We start from the raw sequence: 24,988 nt of genomic DNA, 5'->3' as shown, positions 1-24,988 counted from the left end.
AATGATGCCTCTTATTTCACTAAATATATCATCTTAAAGAAGTAATAAACTTAAAAAATTGCATTTTACTGAATTCTGTGAAACTGTTAAGCAGTCCAACTCAAAATATAAGTAACTGATATCACAATCCCACATCAAAGTCCAGATAAGTGAGATTTTAATAAAACTAGTAAATTCAAATGCATTTCAGATTAATCCTAATAGGTACACAGTAATTTAAAAAAAATTAGAAATCTAAAAAAGTCCCAATTGGACCTGATTGTTTTTTCTTAAAAAAAAAAGGGATTTATCTGAATTATAAATTTAGTTATACTTTCAGTTTGTTTTTAGAAGCATAACCACAAAGACCCATCCTACTGTCCATGATAATTTAATATTTTAATTTAAAAACCTTACTTTCCCAGACTTGTTCTTATTTGCTATTGGCTCCTCTTCACCCTGTCACATGTAACCTACAAGTGCGTCATCACCATGTTTGTGTGCCAGAGGTGTCAAACACACCTTCTGGCACATTGTACCCTACAATGCTTCCAAATACTTCCTAGACCAGATTAAAAAGAAATTGAAATACTTAACAAAATAAACAAAAATGCAATAGAACATAAATGATGTTAATACGTGGTTTTCTGAGTCAACATGTAGCCAGCAGTGTTTCTTATATATGGGTTAGTTCTCCTGTTTCTGTGTGAGTTTGATGTCCTTCTAAAATATCTTATTTATTAGCTTGAAACATCAACATATTATTCCATAACCAGGAAACAAATAATTTGGAGAAGTACTATTACATGGATTAATGGGGAGAAATAACAATCCAGTGATGATGAAATAATTTTGCTTTTATCTAGAAGATAAGGAAAATGTTGATGCATCTTTATTTTTTTTATAACTTTGGGATAATAAAATGTAAGGTGTGAATACCTGCCACTGAATAATGTTTATTAATAGACAACATACACAGATTAGTTTGTTCTAGGATTCACTGCAAAAGGGAGAAACAAAGAATGAGGTAGCCACTGAGATTTTTTTTTACAGCTTTCCATTTTCCCCAACCCCTTTAAATTGTAGAGATAGATTGTAGGGGCTTGCAGAAGAAACATGTTTATTTTGAGAAATAAAGTAGAATAATAGCATCCTAGCGCTTAAAGGGCAATTTATAGACATCATCACCCAAAAAAGACACAAGAAGGAAAAAGCTATTTAGCAAATAAAGAGGAAAATGAAATTTATCTTGATGTCAGCAAAGGGAATAAAGGAAAGAATATTAATACCTAGAAGCTAATGAAAGCTATCTCTGTATAAAGTACTATAGTTGTTGATGATTAAGCAGATAAAGTAATAATTATAAAAATTAAATCTATGCAAATTAGGGGGTCTGGGTAATGTGCTTCTTAGCTTCTTGGGGGAATTAGCTAATGAGCTTACTGAACTGGCACTTAGTTTTAAAAAGGGATAGAGTACCCATTAAATAACAGAGCTGTAGGAAAAGAAAATGGTTATGAAGTGCTAGATTGGCACTTTTCCAGAAACAGAACTTCAATCCCAATGCTTTTGAAGACAAATATTAAAGGCGATTTAATAAGCATCCATGATATCCTACATGTGATCAATAAGCTATGCATATGAAAGAAAAATAAATTGTAATTTTAAGGTTGATGTGGATTGCTTTAAAAATTTAATTACATGACTGTTGAGCCAAAAGGTTGAAGTACCTAATGTGTAAGGGATTTGATGCAGTGCCCTACAATAATGGGAGGAAGTAAGATTGACTTGGCAACCATACTTTTGAAGGAACTAACAACACACTAAAAGATGATAAAACAAAGATTTTAGTAAAAAACAAAAGTGGCTGGGGCTCTCCACTGGCAAAGACTTTTGTATTTAGTCAGGCCCACAGACCCCAATGAGAAACAACAACTCAGATTCCCTCTATTGATACCCCATATGTTGCTGGGCATCCCACCCATTCATTACCAGAAGAGAAGCAATGCTAAAAATGAAAGGATATCAGAGAAGATCCCATGGTTTTTGCTATAGTAAGGTATTTGTGGCCGAAAAACAGCTTTGGACATAAATTTATGAATTCCTGTATTCACATTCCAACTCAGGTCCTTACTAGTTCGTTTAAGTCACCCATCCTCTGTCTTTGTCAGTTTGCTCATCTATAAAACTGGGAAAAGTAATAGCACCTGCCTCCCTGGCTCGTTGTGAAAATAAAATAATAATATTTGTCATGCTTTGTAAAGCATAAAGTGCTATATGAATGCTAGCTGTTTGTTATTAGTTCCTCCTCTTCTCCTATTTTTGCTAAGCCAATTGTATTGAGTAGTGATTCTGTCCCAAGGAATAGTATTTAGCAACATTTCTTTGGCAATCTGCAAACTGCTATTATAATTATTTATTCTTCATTTTAGTGGGAAAATTTAAACCCATGAAGTATGTAGATAATGAAAATCTTAAGAAAAATAGAGTATATGAAAAAAATTCCCTCTCTTTGGACTATTTTTTTTTTTACAGTGGAATAGACAGATGGTAGAGTGTATCTTGCTGGTGTATCTGTATTCGACAGACAATGTAAATAGATAGTAAGCTGCACCCAACATTTTAAAAAAAAGGAAAGCGGGTGGTTCTCTTAGGGAAATTCCAAAGTTTTTTAATGAACCTCACATTTTCCCTGAAACGGAGGTCCAAGATTTTAATAATCTTCTTCTGGTGAGTCGTGAAGCACTGCAGTGTTGGGGCAGCATTGAAGTTGAGAATCACCTGAGGAGCAATCAAGAGGAAGATTTTAGGGCCAACTATGTACCATATGACACACAAAAGTGGAGGAATTATAGAAGAGAAGTGGTGTAAAAAAGTCATTAACAAAAGAATAATAGAAAAAAGTGATCACATGGTGAGGGAGGGACAAGCTATGGAGAGCTTGCTTACTCCATTAAAAACTCTTGAGATGTCAGGAAAATGTGAGGAAGACTGCCCGTGTGCTTGGTTAAACCTCGGTGGCAAATTTATGATGGGTTTGTGATTTATTTGTATGCCTGGAGGCAACATCCACCTCAATGAGTTCACAGATCCATTGGAGTTATTAATATATTTCTCATGTGATATTTTAGAAATGGACTGGACTTGAGGCCACCCGATAACAACCTTCTTCTTATACAGAAGAGAAAACAGACCTATAGATCCCAAATGGTTCTCACTGTCTCTTACAACTATTTAGTGTCTGATCAAGAATTAGACCCAGGTCTTCTGACTCAGAGAAAATTACCAGTCACCAACATCTGTCTAGTAGAATATGAACCAATATAGTATATATTTTGAAATATTTCCTTATGCTTGACTCTGCCTTTATAGAATCAACCAACAAAGATATAAAATAATCATCAGATTCAGAGATAGATATTGGGAGAGCAATTGGCTAAGATACTCATTTTTGGAATCTTAAATAATAAATAAATAAATATTAAATAGTATGAAGAGTTCTGGTCACACTTCTGAGTGTGTGGGCGAGCAGATTTTGACCATTTAACAGTCAAAATGTGCGTATCTCTTATATAATTCTTTTGCTAATTCATGCTACAGCTTACTTAACAAGCATCTTACCTGCAGAGGCAAATCAATATTTACAGTACATTAGTACCACAGAGAATTTGAAGTCTTGTGATTAGGCTTTATTGCTGTTTTATCTACTCTTCAAAGTAAGCACAGACATCAAACACCCTCAGCTGTCATCCTGGATTCAGTGACATTGCTCTAGTCCCATGTGCACTTCTTCTAGAGGTTTAATTATTGAACATTCTTGTCTTTGTATTTTGTTTTAATATTTCAGGGGACACACTTTGGAAATCTATATATTAAATAAACCAAAGGATTCTTGTCAAGAATATTCAATTGGCACATAACTTTAAACCTATTTCTTTTGCTAAAATGAGAAAGATGCATTTGCTCTTCTAATTCTCAGATTGCTAGGAAGTCAGTTTTCATTATTATAGAGTACATGAGACTACTCTGTCATAAATATCTTTCACTTGGGTTTCTCTTGCAACAGTGGGTTGGCAAATTATACATAGGTGAGAAAGCTACATCAGCCTTATTCTGGTATAGAAATGGCTTCATTGTGCAACCTTTTGAGTGGACAAGTGATCTCTGAAATATGTCAGACACAGTTGTGCCTCATGACTCATTTTGTTGATAAGGCCAAGAAATTAACAGTAATCCCTTACCTGAGATTGGCTTCAAGCCTGTGTTTAAAGACATCATGCTGATATTGTTGACCATTAGATAGGAGTGGCAGTCCTAATGCCTTTGGAATGGCTTTATATCAACTAACACTTAGTTTTGAGGTTAAAAACTATTTTGTAGTATAACACTGGTTCTGTAGTTAGTCAGAATCTGGGTTCAAATACTGCCTTTGTGACCTTCAAGACAATTCACAAAATCACAGAATTTGAGGCTTTTTTCCCCTCCAATTCAATTCAGTTAACCTTTATTAAAAACATATTGTATGCCAGCTAAGTGCTAAGGATATGAATAATAACTGTGGATTCCAAATCAAGCATAATTGATAATGGAAAATAGAGTTACCTGTAAATTTTTTTACATTCAAACCCTTGTATAAAGGAAGGCTTTGAGCAAGGTTTATTGCTGTACCTGCTAGCCTCCCAGTCATAGGGGAGAGACTACTAAGGGAGTTTTGAAAGTAATCTCAGTGGTCAAAGAAGTCCATATGAAAGTGAATTGCCACTATAAAATACCAGGCAAGTGATTGCTTATATTTGATTGAAAATCACAGGGAAGGAGAATCCTAATCCCTTTGTTGGCCAACCTATTCCACTTTTGAGTAGTGCTAATTGTTAATAAGTTTTTCCTCACATCAAGCTTAAATTTGTTTTTTTATAACTTCCACACACTTCCTTGGTTCTGCCTTTTTGGTCAGAACAAAGTAAGTCTATACCTTGCTCTAGATTTTCATTCTTCAACCCTTCTTGTGGCCAGTTTTAAGTCCAATCACCAATATTCTCCTGTATTTAGTATACTATACTCCCAAGAAAGTTTAGAGTTAAAAACAGGACTGAATCGGTCTTTTTACCAGTGTTCATCTGTTTAGCAAATAAGCAGATTTAATTGCTTTGGAAATTATAGTTGAGTTTAGTCTGTGTAGGTACTGATGCTAGGTATTCAGTACCTCAAAATTAGGTATGCTATATCTTCTGCTAGAGACCTTTTCCAGTGGAAGCTGAATAATTATTTTCTAAGCAGCCCTGCTTATCCCACACCCACTTGTGGGCAAGCAAATCCAAGAGAATCATATCTGCTATTTGAATTTGTCCTGTGGCTGAAATCCTGTATTAATATGGTCACTTTATTGTGCTCTCTGGCTACTGCGGCTGGTGGGTACAGCTGTGTCCTTTGTTATTCATATCTCCAGGGGTCTGACCAAGCTTCTGTTTGTTAAGCTTACTGACTGTAGGATATGAAGTGCTTTATTTATTCCTTTATTCTTTAGCTGCACAGTAGAGTTCTCAAAGACCCTTTAATATGAAAACAAAGATACAATAACAGTTTGCTATTGTGCATGCTCACAAATGTACTTATGCATTTTCATTTATGAGTTTCAGTTAGATCAACTTATTATACTCTCATAGAGGAATTAATTTATCTTTTATGACATTTCATTTTTACTAAGTATTCATAGTTGAACTTCTGTCTTGAAATATTTAGTTTGATAGGATCTCTTTCAACTCTGCTATCCCTATGATTCTTAAAGCATAATTAATACAATTATCCCATTTAAACAAACAAGGAAAAAACAACCCAGGATAATAATTTACATTTGTAGAACTCATTTCCTTTGAAGAGCCCCAAATGAGCTGAGTTTAGTGATATGTGAAGGCTGTTTATTAAGCTTTTCCCTAAGCTTTTAGTGAGGAAAAGGAAAAAAAAATCCATTAAGTATGCCAAATGGAATCTTCTGTTTTCTCTAAAGCTAATATAATAAATTAGATGTATTTATATTAAGATATAAGTTTGTGTGTACTCTTTGTAAATGTAATTTAGGTTTTTTGTAGGTTGATTTATTTGATATTGTTTTTTTTTCCTCTGTTTCCATTTTTCTTATTATTTCATTCACTTTGGTCTTTCCCTGAGTTTTTATGATGGCAGAATCTAGTTATAGGAGGTATTCCAGGTCTCTCAGAGCCAGTTTGGTCATAGTTATAAGAGCAAGCTGCAATACAGAATCATTTATTTACACACATTCCAGGTCCAAGCAACATTTAATGTTGTGATGTGATGACCATTGCACATATTCACACATATATTGACAAAAAGACAGTATGAATTTCTTTTTTTAAAAAGTAGTGCCCATATAAATATACACATATGAGTTATTGTTCTGCCAACCCATGCTATGAACTTTTTTTCCAGAAATTATTGTGGTTATGATATTTTAACTTCTAGAAGCTTCTCAAATATAAATATATAGCCATTAGTTCTTCATTTATTTGGCATTACTAGGAAGGGAGCTATTCTATCAGTTTTCCAGTATGGGGCCTATGTCATGGTTAATGTCTTTCTTCTGATGATCAACCTAGTTAATTTCACAGAACTTCATCTGCCCAGATTGAGCACAGAAAAATGGATTTGGGTGGAAGTGGGAATACCAACCTTTTACATAGTGGTGATAGAGGTTACAGTCTACATTGGTAGAGAGGACTCTTACATTGATGAAATTATGGGTGCTTCATAGAAACTCTTCTATTGAAGTTATGTGTATGTCACCAGAAATACTGGGTTTAAAACTTTTTATAATGAGGTACTAAACTTAATGATCATTAGAGGGTATTCATAGCTATCAAATGTTATTTTGTCTTTAACCATAGAATATAAGCAAATGAAGGAAAAATTTCTTTGGATTGCATCCCTTCAGTAAACCATTTAGTAGATATTTTTATTTGTATATCCCTTAAATTGTACTTTGGTATTATTTTTAAAAGAAAATATACATACCTATTCTTTCAGATATGCCTCTTCATGTACGACGAAGCAGTGACCCTGCATTAATTGGCCTTGCAACCTCTGTCAGTGATAATAATTTTTCTTCTGAAGAGCCATCACGGAAAAACCCCACACGGTGGTCCACAACAGCTGGCTTCCTCAAGCAAAATACTTCTGGGAGTCCTAATACTCGTGATCGGAAGGTAAATACTGTATCTTTTTGTTGCACTAATCAAGCTTTTCTCTTGGATATTCATATTTGATGTGTGGCTTTAATCTTTGAATAAATCTTTATGTTTTCATCAAGGCCTTTCTCCCCCCAAAAAAGTTTTTATTTCATATTATTAAAAGAAAGATTATTTGTAAATTGAAGCAGTTATTGTACTTTGCATAATTATGTTTTGTTTTAATGTTATCAGTTCAATTCAGTTAACATTTATTTAGTACCTAATGTGTACAGAGCATGAAAATTGAGACTGAGAGAGACACAGAGTTTAGTGAAGACAGAATTTCTGCTCTCATGGAGCTGATGTCAAATAAGGAACTAACAGACAATGATAGTACAGGATTGAAACATTGGAAATGTAAAAAACCAGCAGCCTATGAAATCAAGAGGGGAAAAAGAATACTATTATGGGAAGAATCTAGGGTGCCTTCACAGGTGATGTGGCATTTGAATTGAGGTTTACATGGATTTACTAGGCAAAGAAGTTTGGGAGACTATAGACAACAGTATGAGCAAAGATAAAAAAGGAAAGTTTTCTGATAGTTTGCCTGGAGCATAGTGAATATGGTAGAGTCATATAAAAGAAAAATGGTGCCAGATTGTGTAGGGGTTTAAGCGTGAGGAAAAGGAGCTTGAAAATAACTTGCTATGCAAACTTTGCATCTCTTTATAATGAAAAAAGTTTATGAGCACATTTTGAGGGGGTTTCTTTTCAAGATTGCTCTGAAATTGTTCAGTTCTCTCATAGTTTACCTGTGGCTTAGTGTAATCAGAGCATGTAAATTCAATTAAATAATTTGTTAAACATTTCCCAATTTTCAGATTTTGACCCCTTGGATTTACACCATACCATCTCTGAAACATTTTGATTTTGAAATCGTCAAGCTCTTGATTAGTGAAGTGGAAACTCTTTTACCAGGGGTATATTATTTTAGATGACCATTTAAAATGAAAAAAAAAAAAAACTTTTAAAGTATTTATTCAGAACCTATTCTGGTTCTCACTAGCACATTTTATTCTTTTATATTATTTCAATTCTTTTTGTGGATTTCAAGAATAACTTAGTTTTATTATGGAAAATTCTGCACATGTGTATATACTTACACACATATATCCTTAAATAAAACACTATTTACAAGTCATTTCCTTAGAACGTTTTTTATTCTTTATTCTTTTCACTTATTGATTTATTTAAGCCTACCAGACCAATACACCCTATCATTTGAATTTGGCTATAAACTTAAAAAATATAACTTTAAATGATCACTTTCACTATGGCTTTATATTAAGTAATAAAAAGAAATTCTTCCTGCCTGTTCATTATTCATATACTATCTTCCCAGGGAATCACATTTGCTGATAAGGCACAAGGCATTAAACTTATTTATTCCCATAGAGGACATGGTGTGCTACTTCCCCTTAGAGCCTCTTTTTTTTCTTTTTCTCAAATGTTCTAAAACCAAGGAAATAAACTAAATTACCCTAAAGATCCTATACCCTTGCTATTTCCTTTTCTACCGCAATAACTTGAAGAATCTTGAATAACTTTTGAACTTAATTGCATTATCTATTTCCAAGTTGAATAAAGAATCTTCAAATAATTATTGGACTTGGTTTAAATCTTTCTTTTCATTACCCTCTATTCACATGTATTCATATAGTATGACCTCATTCGAGTACTTGTGTTCATTCATTAAACATTTCCAAAGTTCCTGTTATGTTTAGTGGATTGTACTAAGACCTGGTGCAGGTACAGAGCTCAATAAGAAATATATGTCTTCAAGAAGTTATAATGTTTTTCAGGTTGGTAAATTGTATATGATGAATATATGAGAGAAATACAAACATCACTATAAATGAAGTCAGAAGATCAATGGAGGTTTCAAGAAAGGGAGGTTGGTATTTCAGATTGGTGTTGTAGAAGGGAGGCAGAATTTCAGGAGGTAGGGGTGGAGTTGCACTTAATGCTTAAGGTTAGGCAGGATCAAGAACACAGACACAGGCAGGCACCAGAAGTATTGGTATGTGTCTGTGTGTAGGGGGAATGGGAACAAAGAATTGTTCAGGTTGGCTGGAGGGTAGGCTGATTATGTGAGGTAGAGTTGTGTTAGTGAAGGCTGGAAAGATAATCTGGAGCCAGATTATCAGCCAATCAATAAGTATTAAGTTCATAGTATGTCCTAGGTACTATGCTAGACACTAGAGATACAAGTGTAAGGAATGATGCAATCTTTGTTTTAAAAAAAGCTTGCATCTCTCCATTCTCATTGGAGAGAAAAAAGGTACATATATAAGTATATGGGCATGAAGTAGTATGAGTTTGAAGCAAAAGCAATTTTAGAAAAATACTTCAATATAATCTAGTTTGGGAGTGAAGATACTAGCATTTGGATGGGTGGGGTATCAGGAAAGGCTTCATGTGGAAGATGGTGCTTAAACTGAGTCTTAATAGTACTCAGGGACACTCCAAGCCACAAGTAAGGAGGGACTGCATTCTAGGTATGTGGGATGGCCATTGCAATGCTATAAATATAATAGAGAGAGAGAGTGGCAAGTATAAGGAACAGATAGAAGACCACAGAGTGTGGGAGGGGAAGTATTATCCAACTTGACTGGAAAGGGAGGTTGGGGCCAGGTATTGTAGAGCCTTAAAAGCTATACAGATGAGTTTATGTTTTATGTTACATGCTGAAGGAAGTTACTGTAATTGATTGATTAATTGACAGATCTGCCCTGTAAGGAGAATTACTTTGCAATAATGTGTAGACTAGACTAGATTAGGGAGAGACCTGAGGCAGGGAGGTCAATTAGGAAGCTGTTGTAATAAAGTAAGTGAAAGGTGATGAGTAGAGAAGCTGAATGCAAAAGATAATGTGAAAGTGGAAATGGTAAGATTTGGTAGCTGATAAAATGATCAGGGTAGTGAGTGAGGAGTTTGGGATTATGCCAACATTACAAACCTTGGAGACTATAGAGATAGTCTTGCAACAATAAATTCTGTTTTATGTATAAGTTTAAGATGTCTTTGGGACCTTGAGTTTTAAATGTCCAAAAGTCAAATGGTGATATAGGACCGAAGCTCAAAGGAGGGATTGTAGATGGATATACAGACCTATGATCATCAGCACAGAGGTAACATTTAAACTCATGGGAGATGATGCTACTAATAACAAGGGTATAGAATGAGAAGAGAAGAGAGCTTAGGACAGGTGAAAATCTGTTCATGAAAAGCAATTTATTTTAATCAAAAAAGAAAATCAAATGATAATAGAGTTACATATTTGGATGAAACTTTATCATCTAGTCCAGCTTTTTTTTTCTGAATATGTATTGAGATATATTACAATACTCACACTTCAAAGATATATTGAAAATGAACTCTTCTTACTCAAAGTGTAGGCAATCTCCTCATTAAATGAGATGCTCCAAAGAACATCAAATCCTCCTTGACCTTGGCATTGCACCACCCAATCAATGCCTAACTTTGTAGTCCATAAGAATATGAGCATGTCAAGCCATGATATCTTTTCATTTGCTATTTCTTGAAAAAAAAAATGAAGTGTTTGCTACATTTCAGAATTCCTGACTCTATTTGATAATGCTAATGATGCTTCAGAGCTGCTCTTCCCTTTTTAAAAGAGACTAGCAGAGTGTATGCTTTAAAGAAAATGGTGACAAGAGAAATTTTTGTTACCCTGACCGCCCAATAGTCTCCATTCCTTCACATTAGCTTCAGCACATATTTAGTGTCTAGTTAAAAGACCTCCTATTATTAATTGTTTTCCATGTAATCAAAATTTCAGCCAGAGGAAAAATATTTCTTTCAATCTGAATATTTTCAATCATCTTTACCACCTCTTTGGTCAGCCTCATTATGTCAATGTCACTGTAAATGAAGACTAGGCAGTTTGGTAGGTGGGAAGTCTTTAAGCCACTCTTTTAAAAAGGGAAGACTAAAAATACTAATCTACTGCAGCCTACTGTGAAGTTCCAAGGTGAAACCCTTTGCTAATGTCATTTGCTATTGTGTATATATGAGAACATGGTCAGGCACAGATTCCTTTCAGTTGAATGATAAATATTACTTTTATTAGTGTGCATATTTTAAGGTACAATTGTGCAGAATTTGTATAGAAAAAACTTACCCTGCCAATGACATTTTGACTAGCTGCCAAGAGGAATGAAAATTTGGATAGGGAAAGTGTCTGGAGGAAAAAAAAAAGGGCTTTGGATTCCTTTCATTCTTTTTTTCTTTCTTTCTTCTTCTTTTTTTTAAAAAGAGAGACCTTGGAATGTTTCTTACCCCCTGGGTTTATTATTTCTGTTTTCCTTTGTTTCTTGGCATGTTTAGTGTCTTACCAGTACCCTTGATACATACAGACACTTGGCAGAGATGCTCTCCTAATTAAGTCTTTGTTGCTTCCTTCTCCATTCCATTAGAGAGTCTATTGCCTTATTTCTCCCCATCTAGCAATGTTCTTGGTAAAATAAGAAAATTTCATATATATATATATAAAGATAAAACTGACTCAACCCTACATGGTTTTGAAATTTCCTTCCTTCTTTCTCTTCCAGGTCATATGTAAAGCACTTGAACTATTATAGTCTTGAATGGTTTAGAAATAGTTTGAATAATAGCCACCTTTTGCCAGCATTGTACTAGGCATTATGGGTAATCCAGAAGTAGCATAACAAATGATTCCTGTCTTCTTGGGATTTATAAGCTACATGACATTTCATAATTGAATTTATATACAAAAATAGAATGGATATTACATTTGGGGAAAACTTTCATAGTTTTCCTAATAACAATTTGTGTTATATTTGCAAAAAAATGACAATTCCAAATCTTCTTGCATTTTTGACATCCTATAATTGAGCCAAAACATGGGGTTAGGCAATGAGGGTTTGAATACTCCAAAAATTCAACAGTGGGGAGCTTTTTAATAGTGCTTTTTATACACATACATATTTTATTGCAAGAAAATTCTGCAATTCATGTTGGATATTTATTTTGTGATAATCAGCTTGTCTTATTAGAGTGAAGGCTTAAAGCCTCCAGTGAACATTTAGCATATAATTGGAGATGATTTTTAAATTACTTTTTCTTCAGGTCTACTTATGTTCCCCTCTGGCCTCCTACAACTCAAACATCATGAGTGTTGTTGTTTTTTTTAATTGTTTTTCCTCTTTTACATGTGCCCCCCCCCCCCCCCCAAAAAAAAAACACGAGTCCTATTAAGGTTGTTTTAATGTTAACATGAACATACTTTTTGTTTGTTTTGAGAAATTTGTGACACTCCTTTCAGATGATGATGGCTAGAGGTATTCCAAATTGCTGTCAGAAACCTTGAGGGTCATGGCAGAAGCTGCGATTAAATAGATATCATGAAAGAATGAGTGCCTTAGTAGCATTTATTTATGCTTTTCTCTTGTCAAGAAATGTTTTGAGTCTGTAATCATAATAATAATAATTACATTAATTCATGTTTATATAGTGCTATACATTTTACAAAGCACTTTACTCAAAATAATACTGTAAGCATGGTAGTACAAATATTGTCTCCATTTTATACGTGAAGAAATAAAACCTCAGGTAGGCTTAGTGGAAGCCTTACTGAAGCTGGGATACCAACCCAAATCATCTGACTCAGTTTATTACCCTGTTCTGCTTCTACATGCCCTTCTAGGAATGTAGTAGTTATTGGTGAACAAGATTGAAAACTTTTCTATAGAATATCTACTTCACTTCCTATTGATGATTAGGCAGTTCCATTAATTAGAAAGAGAGACAGAAAGTTAACTCTATCGATGAATGCCAACTCTTTGCCACCCTCCTAACTAAAATAACTTTTACTTGTGGTACATTTACTACCTGCTTTTCCATTGATTCTTAAAGCAAATTTGTACCATTTGTGAAGCAAGCTGAGGCATTGCATTATCCATATGGTTTCAGGTAGCTAAAGTGGCTTATCTTTCTATGGAAAATTTTAATTCATTTTTGGAAGATTTCTTTTACTTTCCAGGGCTCTCTGGGTAAGAAGCTATTGATATACTTCCCCTTTGTATTCTATTACTGCTAGATCCATATGTCTTATTATTCCTTCTTATTACATTTTTCCTTCTTCTTTCCTACTGTCTAATCCACCCTTCATCTACTTTTAAATTTAATTTAAATCTTTTGCTCTCTTTTTTTGATTTTTTCTCTTAATGTATAAAATACATTAAAATACTAATGAGTTCAAAATTTCCATTTTACTATTGACTTGCAAACAATATATCACTAGTTGGCTGCCAAAAAGATAATACAATTATTTGTGAGTATTTATGGCTGCCAGCAATAGTGATCATCAGAACAATAGGAAGGAAATGTAAGATGCCACCTGTGTTAGAATGATATGGTGTTTTTAGAAGGGACTTTTTCCTGGGTTTAATTTCATGAGGTGTTGATTTAAGGAAAACCCTGTTGAGCAATGAATTTGTAATTTACCCTGTAGTGTTTGAATTTTATATTATAGGTATCCAGAAAACAAACTTCACCTTCTGCTTTTGTATGGTTAGATTGTAATTCTACTTAAGACCATTAAGAGAACTTAAGTAGGTGATATTTCTAGGGAGGCAGTATGGTTATAGTGAAGAGAAAAATGGTTTGGGAGTTCAGGAAGACCTGGATTCAATCCTGTCTCTAATACATTGGTGGCATGTCCTTAGGCGAGTCATAGCTCTTGAGATTGTAAGTTGTAGAACATGGGCCAATTTGAATTGGTAGAATTTGTTTCTTCATTGAGGGTCATGAACATCTATAAAATCATGGGTCAAATCTAAAAACAGCAACAACAAAAATTTTTAAATTTCTCCTATCTTCTACTTTGAAGGATATAATAATTACCTCATTAGAGCTTTGCTTTTTCTGCAACAATTTCCAGGATTTCATCAGCTTTCATGTGTTTAAATACCAAATTTTGTGCTTATGAGTTTTACCCTCTCAGGTATTATTCACTGAGCCTATTATGGGGCCTGTTTGCTTTTTTTCCTATATATTCATAAAGTTATAACTATGTCCCTTTTACAGACCTTAAAGAAACTTGGATTTTGTGTATTATTACATAAAATTAATTCATGTATCATTTGTACATTTGGGACAATGTAGGGAAAACAAGGCACACACAGGTACATTCTATTTTGCAGGTATGTTGATGAAGGTAGCATAAGAGGTGTTGATTGAATCATCAGAAATACAAAGCACTTTGTAAATCATTAAGCATCATATTTAACTGTTAGTTGAAACAGAAAGAGAAACTAGATCAGTGATTTAATGAATATAGAATGGGCAATTACCTGGTAAAGAAACTCTTCTACTAATTCAGGTTAGCAACTTAAGGTCTGAGGTGGTTCTTTTACTTTCCTAATGTCCAATATACAACAGAGATGGGACCTGGATTCCTAGGTCTTCTGTTTCAGAGGCCACTTCTCTATGTTGTCTAATATCAGCTGTAATAATAATATCGTTTAGATGGAATGGTAGTACATAGAGAGAAAATATTACAAGTATTAGACTTTTTGTTTTTTCAATTTGTGTCATTATTGGCTACTTAGCAGCACCTACCTTGATTATCTTTTCATTATTTCCTTTATTTACTCATTTCCATATAGATCTTAGTGGCAATTACTTGATTGAGGATCTGTGCACTAGGCTTATTACTTGTATGCTCAGGGATGCCACAGAACTAGAATAAAGCATGTGTCTGACCTAGAAACTGCTTTGTAGAGATGAGAGAGGAACAGAATATGCTGGTGTTTCCCTATGTCATTAGTATCTCACTGATAGCCAGAGCACTAGCCAGATAAGGAATACAGTAGATTGGTGTTGCTTTTGTTGGATTTGTGAATCATAAAGAACATACACATACAGGATTCTTTAGTAGGGAGCCCTGAGCTTCAAAGCCTTGGGGGAGACATGTTCTTGGATTCTACTTGTCTTGTTGTGTCTTATGTCCTTTAATAGAAGTTTTTGCTATCTATGAATCAAAATGCCTACTGCCCTTGGATTTTTCCAGTCTTTTTGGATTTTCAAGCGTGATATATCACCACTCAATTGTCTTTTTTTTTCACACTTTTCTTCTAATCATTAATATTAAGCTTATATGACATATATTAGTATTGTTGAAAAAAAATTTGTCGTGCCGAGAAAGACAACTATATTTTTCTTGGTCGAAAATATTCCAGTTTCATTAATAATACCTTGTAACGTTATTTATTAATTAAGCTATTACACTAACATTAATGTAGTTCCATTTTGGTTTTGAAATGAGGTATGTAAATATTTCTTTCTCCATTACTTTTAAGTTTTCATGGTATAGATTACTGATTCAATGATATCACACTTTCCCTTTATTAATAAAAATTTGAGAAGTTTTCAGTGATTTCTTTATTAGATTTTCTGAACACATTTTTCTCACTGTGACTGAATTCTTCATTATTAATTGCTGGCTATAATTATTATTATGGTATAAAACTATCTTTGGGTGATGGAGTCCTGTTTGTGTTTCCAGTCACTGAGATTTCTTATTAGTTTTTTACTAGAGATTTCTCAAACAAGTTCCTTAAGCCACATTTTCCAAAATTATTTGGAATCATGGGTTATTAAGTTTCAAAAGGTTCAGCATGAATAAAAATAATGACTCTGCCCAGAAAACATTCTTCTAGATTTGGCAAATATGATATAATATTCTAGGTGATGAGATGGGGTTTTGAAGGTGGTAGGGGAAAGGGACATCGTGTTGGCTTAATGCTCCTAGAACAATGTGGTATCATTTTCTTTAATTTTGTAATAGATGGTCCTTTAAGTCAATTCCTTTCTGCATGTGAAGGTAGATTAGTGTAGTGGTGGGGAAAAAACTGGACTGAAAAACCAAGCATCTGTTCCTGGCTCAGTCATTGGATGTAAAGGGGTTTAGAAGAGATGATCTCCAAGGTCTCCTCCAGCTTTAAAATATTATGCTGCTAGTGGAATATAAAGAGGGAGAACTTTCCATGAATGAGTCATATGGAAGGATAAGCTGATTGCTAAGGCAAATTGAAATTTCGAAGAGGTAGTGAACAATTGCTTTCTAAGGGTTAACATGGCTCTAAACAGCCAAAATTGAACTTGGAAACACAATATAACAAAGGAAGTATACTCTTTTAGTTACTAACATACATTTTCCGGGTCTCTATACTGTCAGTAAGAATTTCCACAAAACTATCACATTGGAACTGACAAGTCATTTTCTCTATTTGAAATTATGGTTCCTTAAAAGAAAGAAAGGAAAGATGAGAATAGAAGTACCTTAACTCACATTTGTAGCTAGATTGGTTATTTTGAAGAGCATGTTTATTTCCTTGGCATCAGCTTGAAGATAAGTTAAATTAATATTTATTGTGTTGGCAAAAATCTGAAGTGAGAAATCTTTGGAATGGGAAAATGAAAAGATGAGTAGAATAGGAATAGAAAAGAATGGTATTATAGGGAGTCATCATTAAAGGTAGATAAATGTGTGAATTTCTTTTCCTCTTCCTTTCCATCTCCTGAAATATTTGGACCTAGCATTTACACTATGAAATGTGTTGCTGAACCTGGAGGAGACTACCTCTAGAGATATAGTTATAGAAAATTTTGGCAGCATGTATCGGTTATGTGTTTAAAACAAAATGAGTTTTTAAAAATGGTTTGCCTGACTTTACAACCAGAAAGAAAGAACAGTTTTCAAAGTGTTCTTTTCTATTTTGGGGCCTCAGATAGGTTAGTTTAAATGCAAGCTTTGGCCCTATTCTCTATAAGTTGGCGGGGGGTGGGGGGGGAGGATCACTGTGCCCTTCAAAAATTAATTTAGTGTTACAAATTTGCAGATGTCTTACTCTCTTTGAGCACAAAGAGAGCCTTATTCCCTTTTTACTTTGTGTGGTACCTCTATGCCATCACCATATAGTTTTCTCTTAACTGGTAAGTATAGGTCCTGGCTCACTCATGTGCCCTTTGAGTTTTGAGGTACCACAACTTTATCATTCTTTTTGCATTACTCAAATGTCAAGTCTTTCATAGGGAGGCAAGCACAGACTTGTATCACTCCACCTTGGAATAATTTCTGTGTGAGAAATAATTACTATGAAGTCCTATAAGGGAATTTTGAAAAGATTAGCAGTTTTATAGTTTACCAAGATTTGAGACTGAGTTCTGGTCCTTTGTCAGCTATAGGTCTTTCATTTTCTCTCCTTAGCTCCCTCCTGCCTAAAATGTATCTCAATCTTAGTTCTGTGCCAGTGGAACTGGTTGGTCAAAAACTTCATAAAGTCAATAAAAAATACAATAAAATGAAGAAATCCCTACTATGTGCCAGACACTGGGCCAAGCTCTGGGGATACAAATCAGAAAGAGAAAGACAGTTTATGCCCTCAAGGAGCTTACATTCTAATGGGGGAGGACAATATACAGAAGGAAGCTGAAAAGGGGACAGGGCATTAGAAGTTACCTGATTTGTGGGGCATGATGATGTTTCCTAGAGTTAAAACCAAGGAGAGCTGCTTATTGTAGAATACTGAGAACTCTATAAAGGGAGGCTTTGGGAAGAGTTTTTTGCTCCATCTTCCAGCCCTCCAGTCATAGGGGAGATGCAATTGAGGGGTGTTGAGTACCAAAAATGAAGGAATCTCCCAGATAATGATTTCTAGTGAGTGTGAAGCATGATTCAGGGCTAATGATGAAACATGTTGCCCACCTCATGATAGAGGAGTGAAGGACTTCGAATTCAGGATGAGATAGTCTGTCTCTGTTTGTATATATGTATGTATAATGATAGGGCCGATGCAGAAATTTGTTTTGACTGACTAGTCATGTCTGTAAATAGGTTTTTCTTTTGTTCTCAATTAGGGTGAGGATTAGAAGGTAGATTTTGTATGATTAAAACAAATTTTTTTCGAAGTCCAGATCTTAGTAGCCATATGGTCCTGAGACCTAATGAACTCTGATGTGCCCTTGTGTATCTATAACAGCGTGGAGAAGGTCATTGTCATGACCTGTGGAGGTTGAGAGTTTGATGATCTACACAAATATTAAAGTTTCTGAGAAAGATGACAAAGGGTAGATTGGAAAGCATGTCTGTGAGTTCAGTGCTAAAGTCAATGGGGAAGTTGAGAGAGTGGTCTGGAGGGAGGCAGATGTCAGTAATTGTAATGGGCAAGGGCTAAAATGTTTGTTTGGACTTTTAAAGAAGAAATGTTATTGAGGAGTAGAGGTAGAAGGATGATCTGAAAGACAGCACAGAGGGCATCTTCCTTTTGCTCTCAGGTAGGAGTTGACTCTTGAGTCAGAGGAAATGGGGGAAAGAAATTAAGAGGATTGCAGGAGACAGTCTCAGGGCCAGGCCAGATTTCACCAAATAAGGAGTTTGAGAACAGAGCAAGAATTTAAAAAATCAACCTGAAATACATTAGGAAATAGATAAGCAAGGTTAGGGAGGACTAGAGATTGGAAGTGATGAGAATGGATGATTAGCATTAGGGAATTAGTATGATGGGAGATCGAGTGGAGTAACATTTTGTCAATATTTGCCAGTGGGGGGAGAGTTGCTCAATTACTACCTAAATAAAAAAAGGGGACCAAAACAAAGCTGTTTAGGAGGATAAGTTTGGAATCAAATGCCCAATCAGTAAATAAGCATTAAAAAAAAAACGCATACCACTATGTGCCAGGCATCCTGCTTAAACGCTGGCGATACTTTAAACTGAGATATTTTCAAGTAGTGGGACTCAGTCAGGAAACAAGGGTTTTAGAGAAGGCTCTGACACTCATTAACTGGCCACGTGATTCTAGTAAATTTTCTTGATTTACTTAACTTTTCTGGAAATCACTTTATTTGAAAAATGAGAGAGTTGGACCAGAAATTCTCTAAGGTCTCTATTCTTCTGACCCTAAGATTCTGTGATTGTGAAATATTGTGGAAGTGAGCCTGGACCTTTCTGGAGCCTTGTTCCCTTCCAGATCTATTGACTGCTGACATTTCATGTTTGATTGGCCTGCCTCTTTTTTCTTGGAGTTACGCGTGTAATTGTTAGAACCCTTAGTTCTGAGGGGATCTTAGGAAATTTTTTTGGGAGGAGAATTTTAGAATCAATGAGGTCATGTTATGTGAACTCACTTGGACCTATGGGTCTTTTTCAGCTGACTAGAACCCTAGCAGGGAGATAGAACTAAACTATCCTAAATGTGTGGAAAAGTCTTTTTAAGCACACTGTCTTCATCCGGAGCCCCATTCCTAGGCACAGTAGCTGATTATGTTAACCAATAGGTCATATCAACTTGTGAAATAACACCCAGATGGTTTGATTCTACTACTATGAAACACTAAGATGAGATTTTCATTTTGTGAAGCATAGTAAAGGGAAACATTCCTAAAATTCATTGTAATTCTTCCTGTGTACCTGTGTGTATGAGGAGGTTTCAAATTGAATACTTATTTCTGGCAGGATAAGTATTCCTTAGTCTCTCACTAATCTAAAATTAATTCCATGATCTACATGTAACTAAGCACATATGATAATGGGAAACAAGTTTTAGTTTAAAACTCTCATGATAAAAGTGACATATCAAAACTATGTGCAAACACTTTGAACATTACCCTATAACATAGTGATAAAAACTCAAGCCTTAACCTTGGGAAATATTTTTGTACCTGCAATTATTGATGTAAAGAGGTCTTGCCTGAATAAACATTTGTCTGCATTTCTCTTTGATTGTAGCAATAAGTTGACAAGGTTAAGGTCTCTTTGCAAACAACAAAAGAATTTTATTATGCTTAAAAGAAAACTAAGATGGTAACACACTAGAATAAAACCCCTGGTGATGGAAATCTCTAATTCATCATTGCTATCTTTTCCAAACATCAAATTATTTATTAAGATAAGTAGTATTTGGGGTGGCTAGGTGGAGCAGTGAATGGAGCAGCAGCCCTCAAGTCAGGAGGAGTTCAAATTTGACTTCAGACACTTAACACTTACTAGCCGTGTGACCTTGGGCAAGTCACTTAACCCCAATTGCCCTGCCTTCCCCACTCCAAAAAGAAAAAAAAAAGATAATCAGTATTTGTGGTTCTGGCTATTGTCACAAAAGTTCTACTAGATGTCATTTCATTAGCACATTGACTTACTGAGAATCATTGTTTTGGTCATTGTTTTCCCTGGATTGGTTGAACAGTACAATTTTCTCCTTATGTGACATTATTTATTCTACCTAAGTGAAGGGGAGAGAGAAAGAGAGAGAGAGAGAGAGAGAGAGAGAGAGAGAGGTGTATACATACACATACATGTGTATGTGATCATGTTGTTTAGTTGTTTCAATCTTGACCAATTCTTTGTGATCCTGTTTAGGGTTTCCTTGGCAAAGATGCTGGAGTGGTTCATTTCCTTCTCCAAGTCATTTTATAGATGAGGAACTGAAGCAAACAGGGTAAAGTGAGTTGCCCAGGGTCACACAGCTAGTGTCTGAGGCTAGATTTGAACTCAGGAAGATGAGATTTCCTGACACACTATCTGCTACACCATCTAGCAGCCCTTAACCTTATATTGTTTGAGTCAAATTCATAACTTCCCTTCCCTACCTCTGCAAAGAAGTGAAGGCATGTACCTTTTATATCTTTTCTTTATGACCATGCTTAGTAGTTAAAATTTCACAAAATTTTAATTGTAGATGCTGTAAGGAACCATTTTCAAGTAAGCATTTCATAGGTGCTATTTAAAAAAAGAGAAAACTTGCCCCCCCCCCTTTTTTGTTAGTGTATGCATTAGTATAATTCTTTCCAAAATAAGAAATTACATAGAAAAAATTTCAGGGAAAACAGAGAGATTTCAGAAAAATTATCTTTACTATGAATGTACCAAAAGTATGAGCTTTGTAGGGACTTCAAACCTGTTATTTAGACTGCATAGAGTGTTGTTCTTCAACTATTAAAACCTGTGGATATCACTAAATTAACTGTAAAATACTATGTTCATCATTTTGGGCTTCAATAATTGTTTCATTTGGTCATTTTAATCTTGTGATGATGATGTGTTAAAGATTATGTAAAATGGAATTGCTGAATGTTGGGACTTTGTATGCAGAAGGTGATTGAGATGAAATATAACTATGCCTTTTATCTATTTCTTACGTTTTTCTGAATTGATAGTGACTCTGTAGATTAGCTTCATTCATTGAACTTCAGGGGTGGTCATTTTCAGAAAGCTCTAATCAAAATAAGTAATGTCAATGTCCATTATGATGTCTAAATTTTGGAGTACTAAATGAATGAAAATGACCTGTCACTCCTATTCTGTGAAGTTATTTAATCAGTAAGTATCTGTTAAGCACCCACAGTGTGTATGACAGTGCATAAAACTTTCAGAGCATTAGGTTGGAACTCAGTGGAATTCAATGTTAGTTAATAATGAAAGCATTCTTTCTTCTCTTGTCTTATGAGATTATGAAAATGGTTAAAATAAATCTACTGAAAATACTCACATGTCCATGGTAAATGATGATTTATGCAGCATGTGGGATAATATTTAAAAACTGGGTTACTTCTATTGTTTGCATTTTTTTTAGTGGATAGGTTGCTGGATTGGTTTAAGAAAAAAAAAGATGTGGACCAGTAAACTTGTAAATGCCATTCAAAATCCATATTTAGGAGAATGTGTTTTGAATTTGATTCTTCTTTTTAGATGGCTTTGATTTGTAGATCAGCAAAGGACATTTAAAATAGCCTACCTAGCAAAAACTATTTTCTGTTTGTCTTAAGTCTGATCAGTTTTATTATTTAGAATGTTTTCAAGTCTACACTCTAGGTATTTGAAGATGGCTGAACTACAGTATTTTCTTTCAGAAGATAAGGCTAACCTCAAGAGGTAGAAAAATGATGTAATGGAGGATCTCGTGCTTCATTGAATCTGTAATGTAATTTTGGTTTATTTTAGAAGATTTCTCTTTAGTGTGCAGATGGATTTTTATATATGTGTATATGAGCCATAGTTACCATTTTAAACTCTCTCAGTATAGACTCTGAAATAACATTAACTTCACTGGGGACTTTTCTGGAGCAAAAATGTACATAGAAATGGAAAATAGAAAATGGAATTCTTTTCTATGAATTCTCAATGATCATAATTACATAGTTTAAAAAAGGGTTTAATCCCCAAATCCTAACAACATTGATATGTGAATACAATGGAATATACAAGGTATAGAAAATAATATTTATGCATATCATACCAGTATATTTTTAAAATTTCATGCAGTATAGCTGGTTTTAAAATTTATGGGTGAGGTGAATTCCAAAAACTTGTTTGTAAGTTGGGCATTTGTAGCTAAGAATTTATTTACTCTTAGAATCCCTGTGAGTAATATTAGGTTTCCTTGGCTAGCACAAATGCTTATTTATGCCATTAAATTTTTTTTTAAGTATTGCATTTCAGTTATATTTATACTGTTGTTTGTACAGTTAAAATATATTATAAGTTCAAACTCAGAGTGCTAGTAATGTCTCCTTTTCCCCCCTCCTTTAATACTTACAATCAAATGGACCTTGGAGTAGGAGGAACATATTATCTTTCTTATAATGTGATGGGGAAGGACTATTGTTGTTAGTTGGGGCAGGATGTAATCCCTACCCATAATTTCCTTGCAGCCATCCATAATGGAACATTAGACTAAAACTCAGGGGGATTCAATGTTCATGAATAATGAGGTTAGTCCTGCTCCTTCTGATGTTTTTATAAAAAATGCTTTAGTATTTTGTACTTGCATGTAGCCACATATCTTTGTGTAACTAATGATTTATGCTTTTTGTGGTCCAGTATAAACCATACTGGACTTACGAGTTAACAACAGTTGGGTATCATCTCTTTTAAAGCTGTATCATCATGCTCAAGTAATTATCCATCTCTGAACCTCCATTTCTTTCTCTATAAAATAGGAATAAGAATGCTTATGTTTTCCTTCCTCACTAGGTTTTTGTTTTTATTTTTATGAACAGTGGGACCTAAAAAATGTAGCATCAATAAGAACTCTCATTGTTTTAGTGGATGATTATCCTGCCCTTGAGTGCCCAAGTAATACTCCATTCTCTCTCAAGGAAGTCATTTGTTACTCAGGGAGAAGAAAATGGCAAGTAATCTTTAAGCCAAGGCTGATGCTTCCTGCATGAGAAGAGGAACTTCCCCTTTAGCCAGGTTTGCAAACTCAGCTGGAGTGAACAAGGAAACATTTACTTCCTAACCATTTTTGTCTCTGTGTTTTGTTGTTGCACGTTCTGAGAGCCTTGTGAATTTAAGATCCTTTGACTTGTCCATAAGTTTTGTGGAGATTGTACCATGCACCTGCTGCACACACACACACACACACACACACACACACACACACACACACACACACACAGAAATACTGACATACTTATATTTTCTGATATAGAGATGTGTGATAATTGAGCACATAAAAAAAGTATATATAAATTACTTTTGGAAATTTTTACTGAAAAATAGGGAGACTTTTGCATGATATGTTGGTAGGTTGGGGGGGGGGAGGAAAATTAGTTCAACCTGTGATGACTTTGCATAAAAAAGTCATTGAATAAATTCTAAGACTAATTCCCAAAACCTATTCAGGGAAAGAAGGCAAACACACACCAGGAAGGTGTGTGAGATTGGTTCATGATCAAGAGGGGACTTTTCCCCATGAGCTGCTTGGCTTGTTTTTGTCACCAGAATAATTTCATCACCTGAAATCTCAACATCATGGTGACTGATTCAATTCTGAGACTCAACACCTCCTCAGCACCCTCAGTTGTCTGCCTCCTCTGACTGGAAGACTGCCAGCCATAGCTTCTCCCACAGCTTCCTTTTATAGAGGACTCAGGCTTTTCAGAGGTAACCATTTCCCATGATCTGTTCTCCTTGATTTTGACTCCCTGAGTATCTGGAGCCTCTCCTGTTCCTTTTAATTGTTTCTTTTGGGTATTATCTTCCTCTGTTAGAATGTAAGCTTCTGGTGGGCAAGGACCATCTTTTTTTATTATTTGTGTCTCTGTAGCTTAGCACTGTGCCTGATTCATATGAGGTGCTTCTTGTTGTTGAGTTGTTTCAGTTGTGTTAGTTATTCTCCAGGACTCTCCATGTCCCCTTTTGGGGTTTTCTTGGCAGAGATGCTGGAGTGGTTTGCCATTTCCTCCTCCAATTCATTTTACAGATGAGGAAACTGAGGCAAACAGGGTTAAGTGACTTGTCCAGTGTCACAAGCTAGTATTTATCTAAATTTTTATTGACTGTTGATTGAGGGCGCCAGGCCTTGTGAGACTAAGAAATAAGAAGCAGAGGGGGGTTCTGCTTCATGTGTGTGATTTTTAAAGGTGATGGAGAAATTATCTAGTAGGGCGTTTTAGAGCAAATACTTTGGAGGGAGTAAGACCTGGGTTGAAGTCCTGCATATGACATTATACTAACTATATGTTCATGAATTAATTATTTAGCCTCTCACTGCCTTAGGCAACTTTCCAAGACTTTATGTTATAGGTGGATTGCCACTCTGCATTGTTGGAAGAAATTTCAACACTAGAAGTTCCTTATAGCAATTAAATAACAAATCTTTGTCTCCTCTTACCACTCCCTCCCACCATCACTCCTCTTACCACCCTCTCAAAAAAAGCAGCTGTTGTTTCATTGTTAGGAAGGAAGAGGCTCTCTCTCTCTCTCTCTCTCTCTCTCTCTCTC

The 24,988-nt window shown here is 34.9% G+C and overlaps 1 protein-coding gene across 20 annotated transcripts in view; it reads left to right on the top strand.

Moving 5' to 3' along the window:
• PARD3 (par-3 family cell polarity regulator) overlaps positions 1-24,988 on the top strand; it is a 739,747-nt gene that overhangs the window by 352,533 nt on the left and 362,226 nt on the right. For all 20 annotated transcript variants that reach the window (XM_069086491.1, XM_069086485.1, XM_069086482.1 and 17 more), the window contains exon 4: positions 7,018-7,196. In XM_069086491.1, coding sequence (XP_068942592.1) covers positions 7,018-7,196 — 179 coding nt within the window. The remainder of the gene's footprint in view (positions 1-7,017; positions 7,197-24,988) is intronic.

The sequence above is a fragment of the Petaurus breviceps genome, unplaced genomic scaffold (genome assembly GCF_028583685.1).
Source record: "Petaurus breviceps papuanus isolate PSGF00001 unplaced genomic scaffold, PetGlider_PUasm1.0 178, whole genome shotgun sequence".
Lineage (NCBI taxonomy): Eukaryota > Metazoa > Chordata > Mammalia > Diprotodontia > Petauridae > Petaurus > Petaurus breviceps.
The sequence above is the reverse complement of the archived record's forward strand: the minus strand, read 5'-3'. Positions and strand labels throughout refer to the sequence as shown.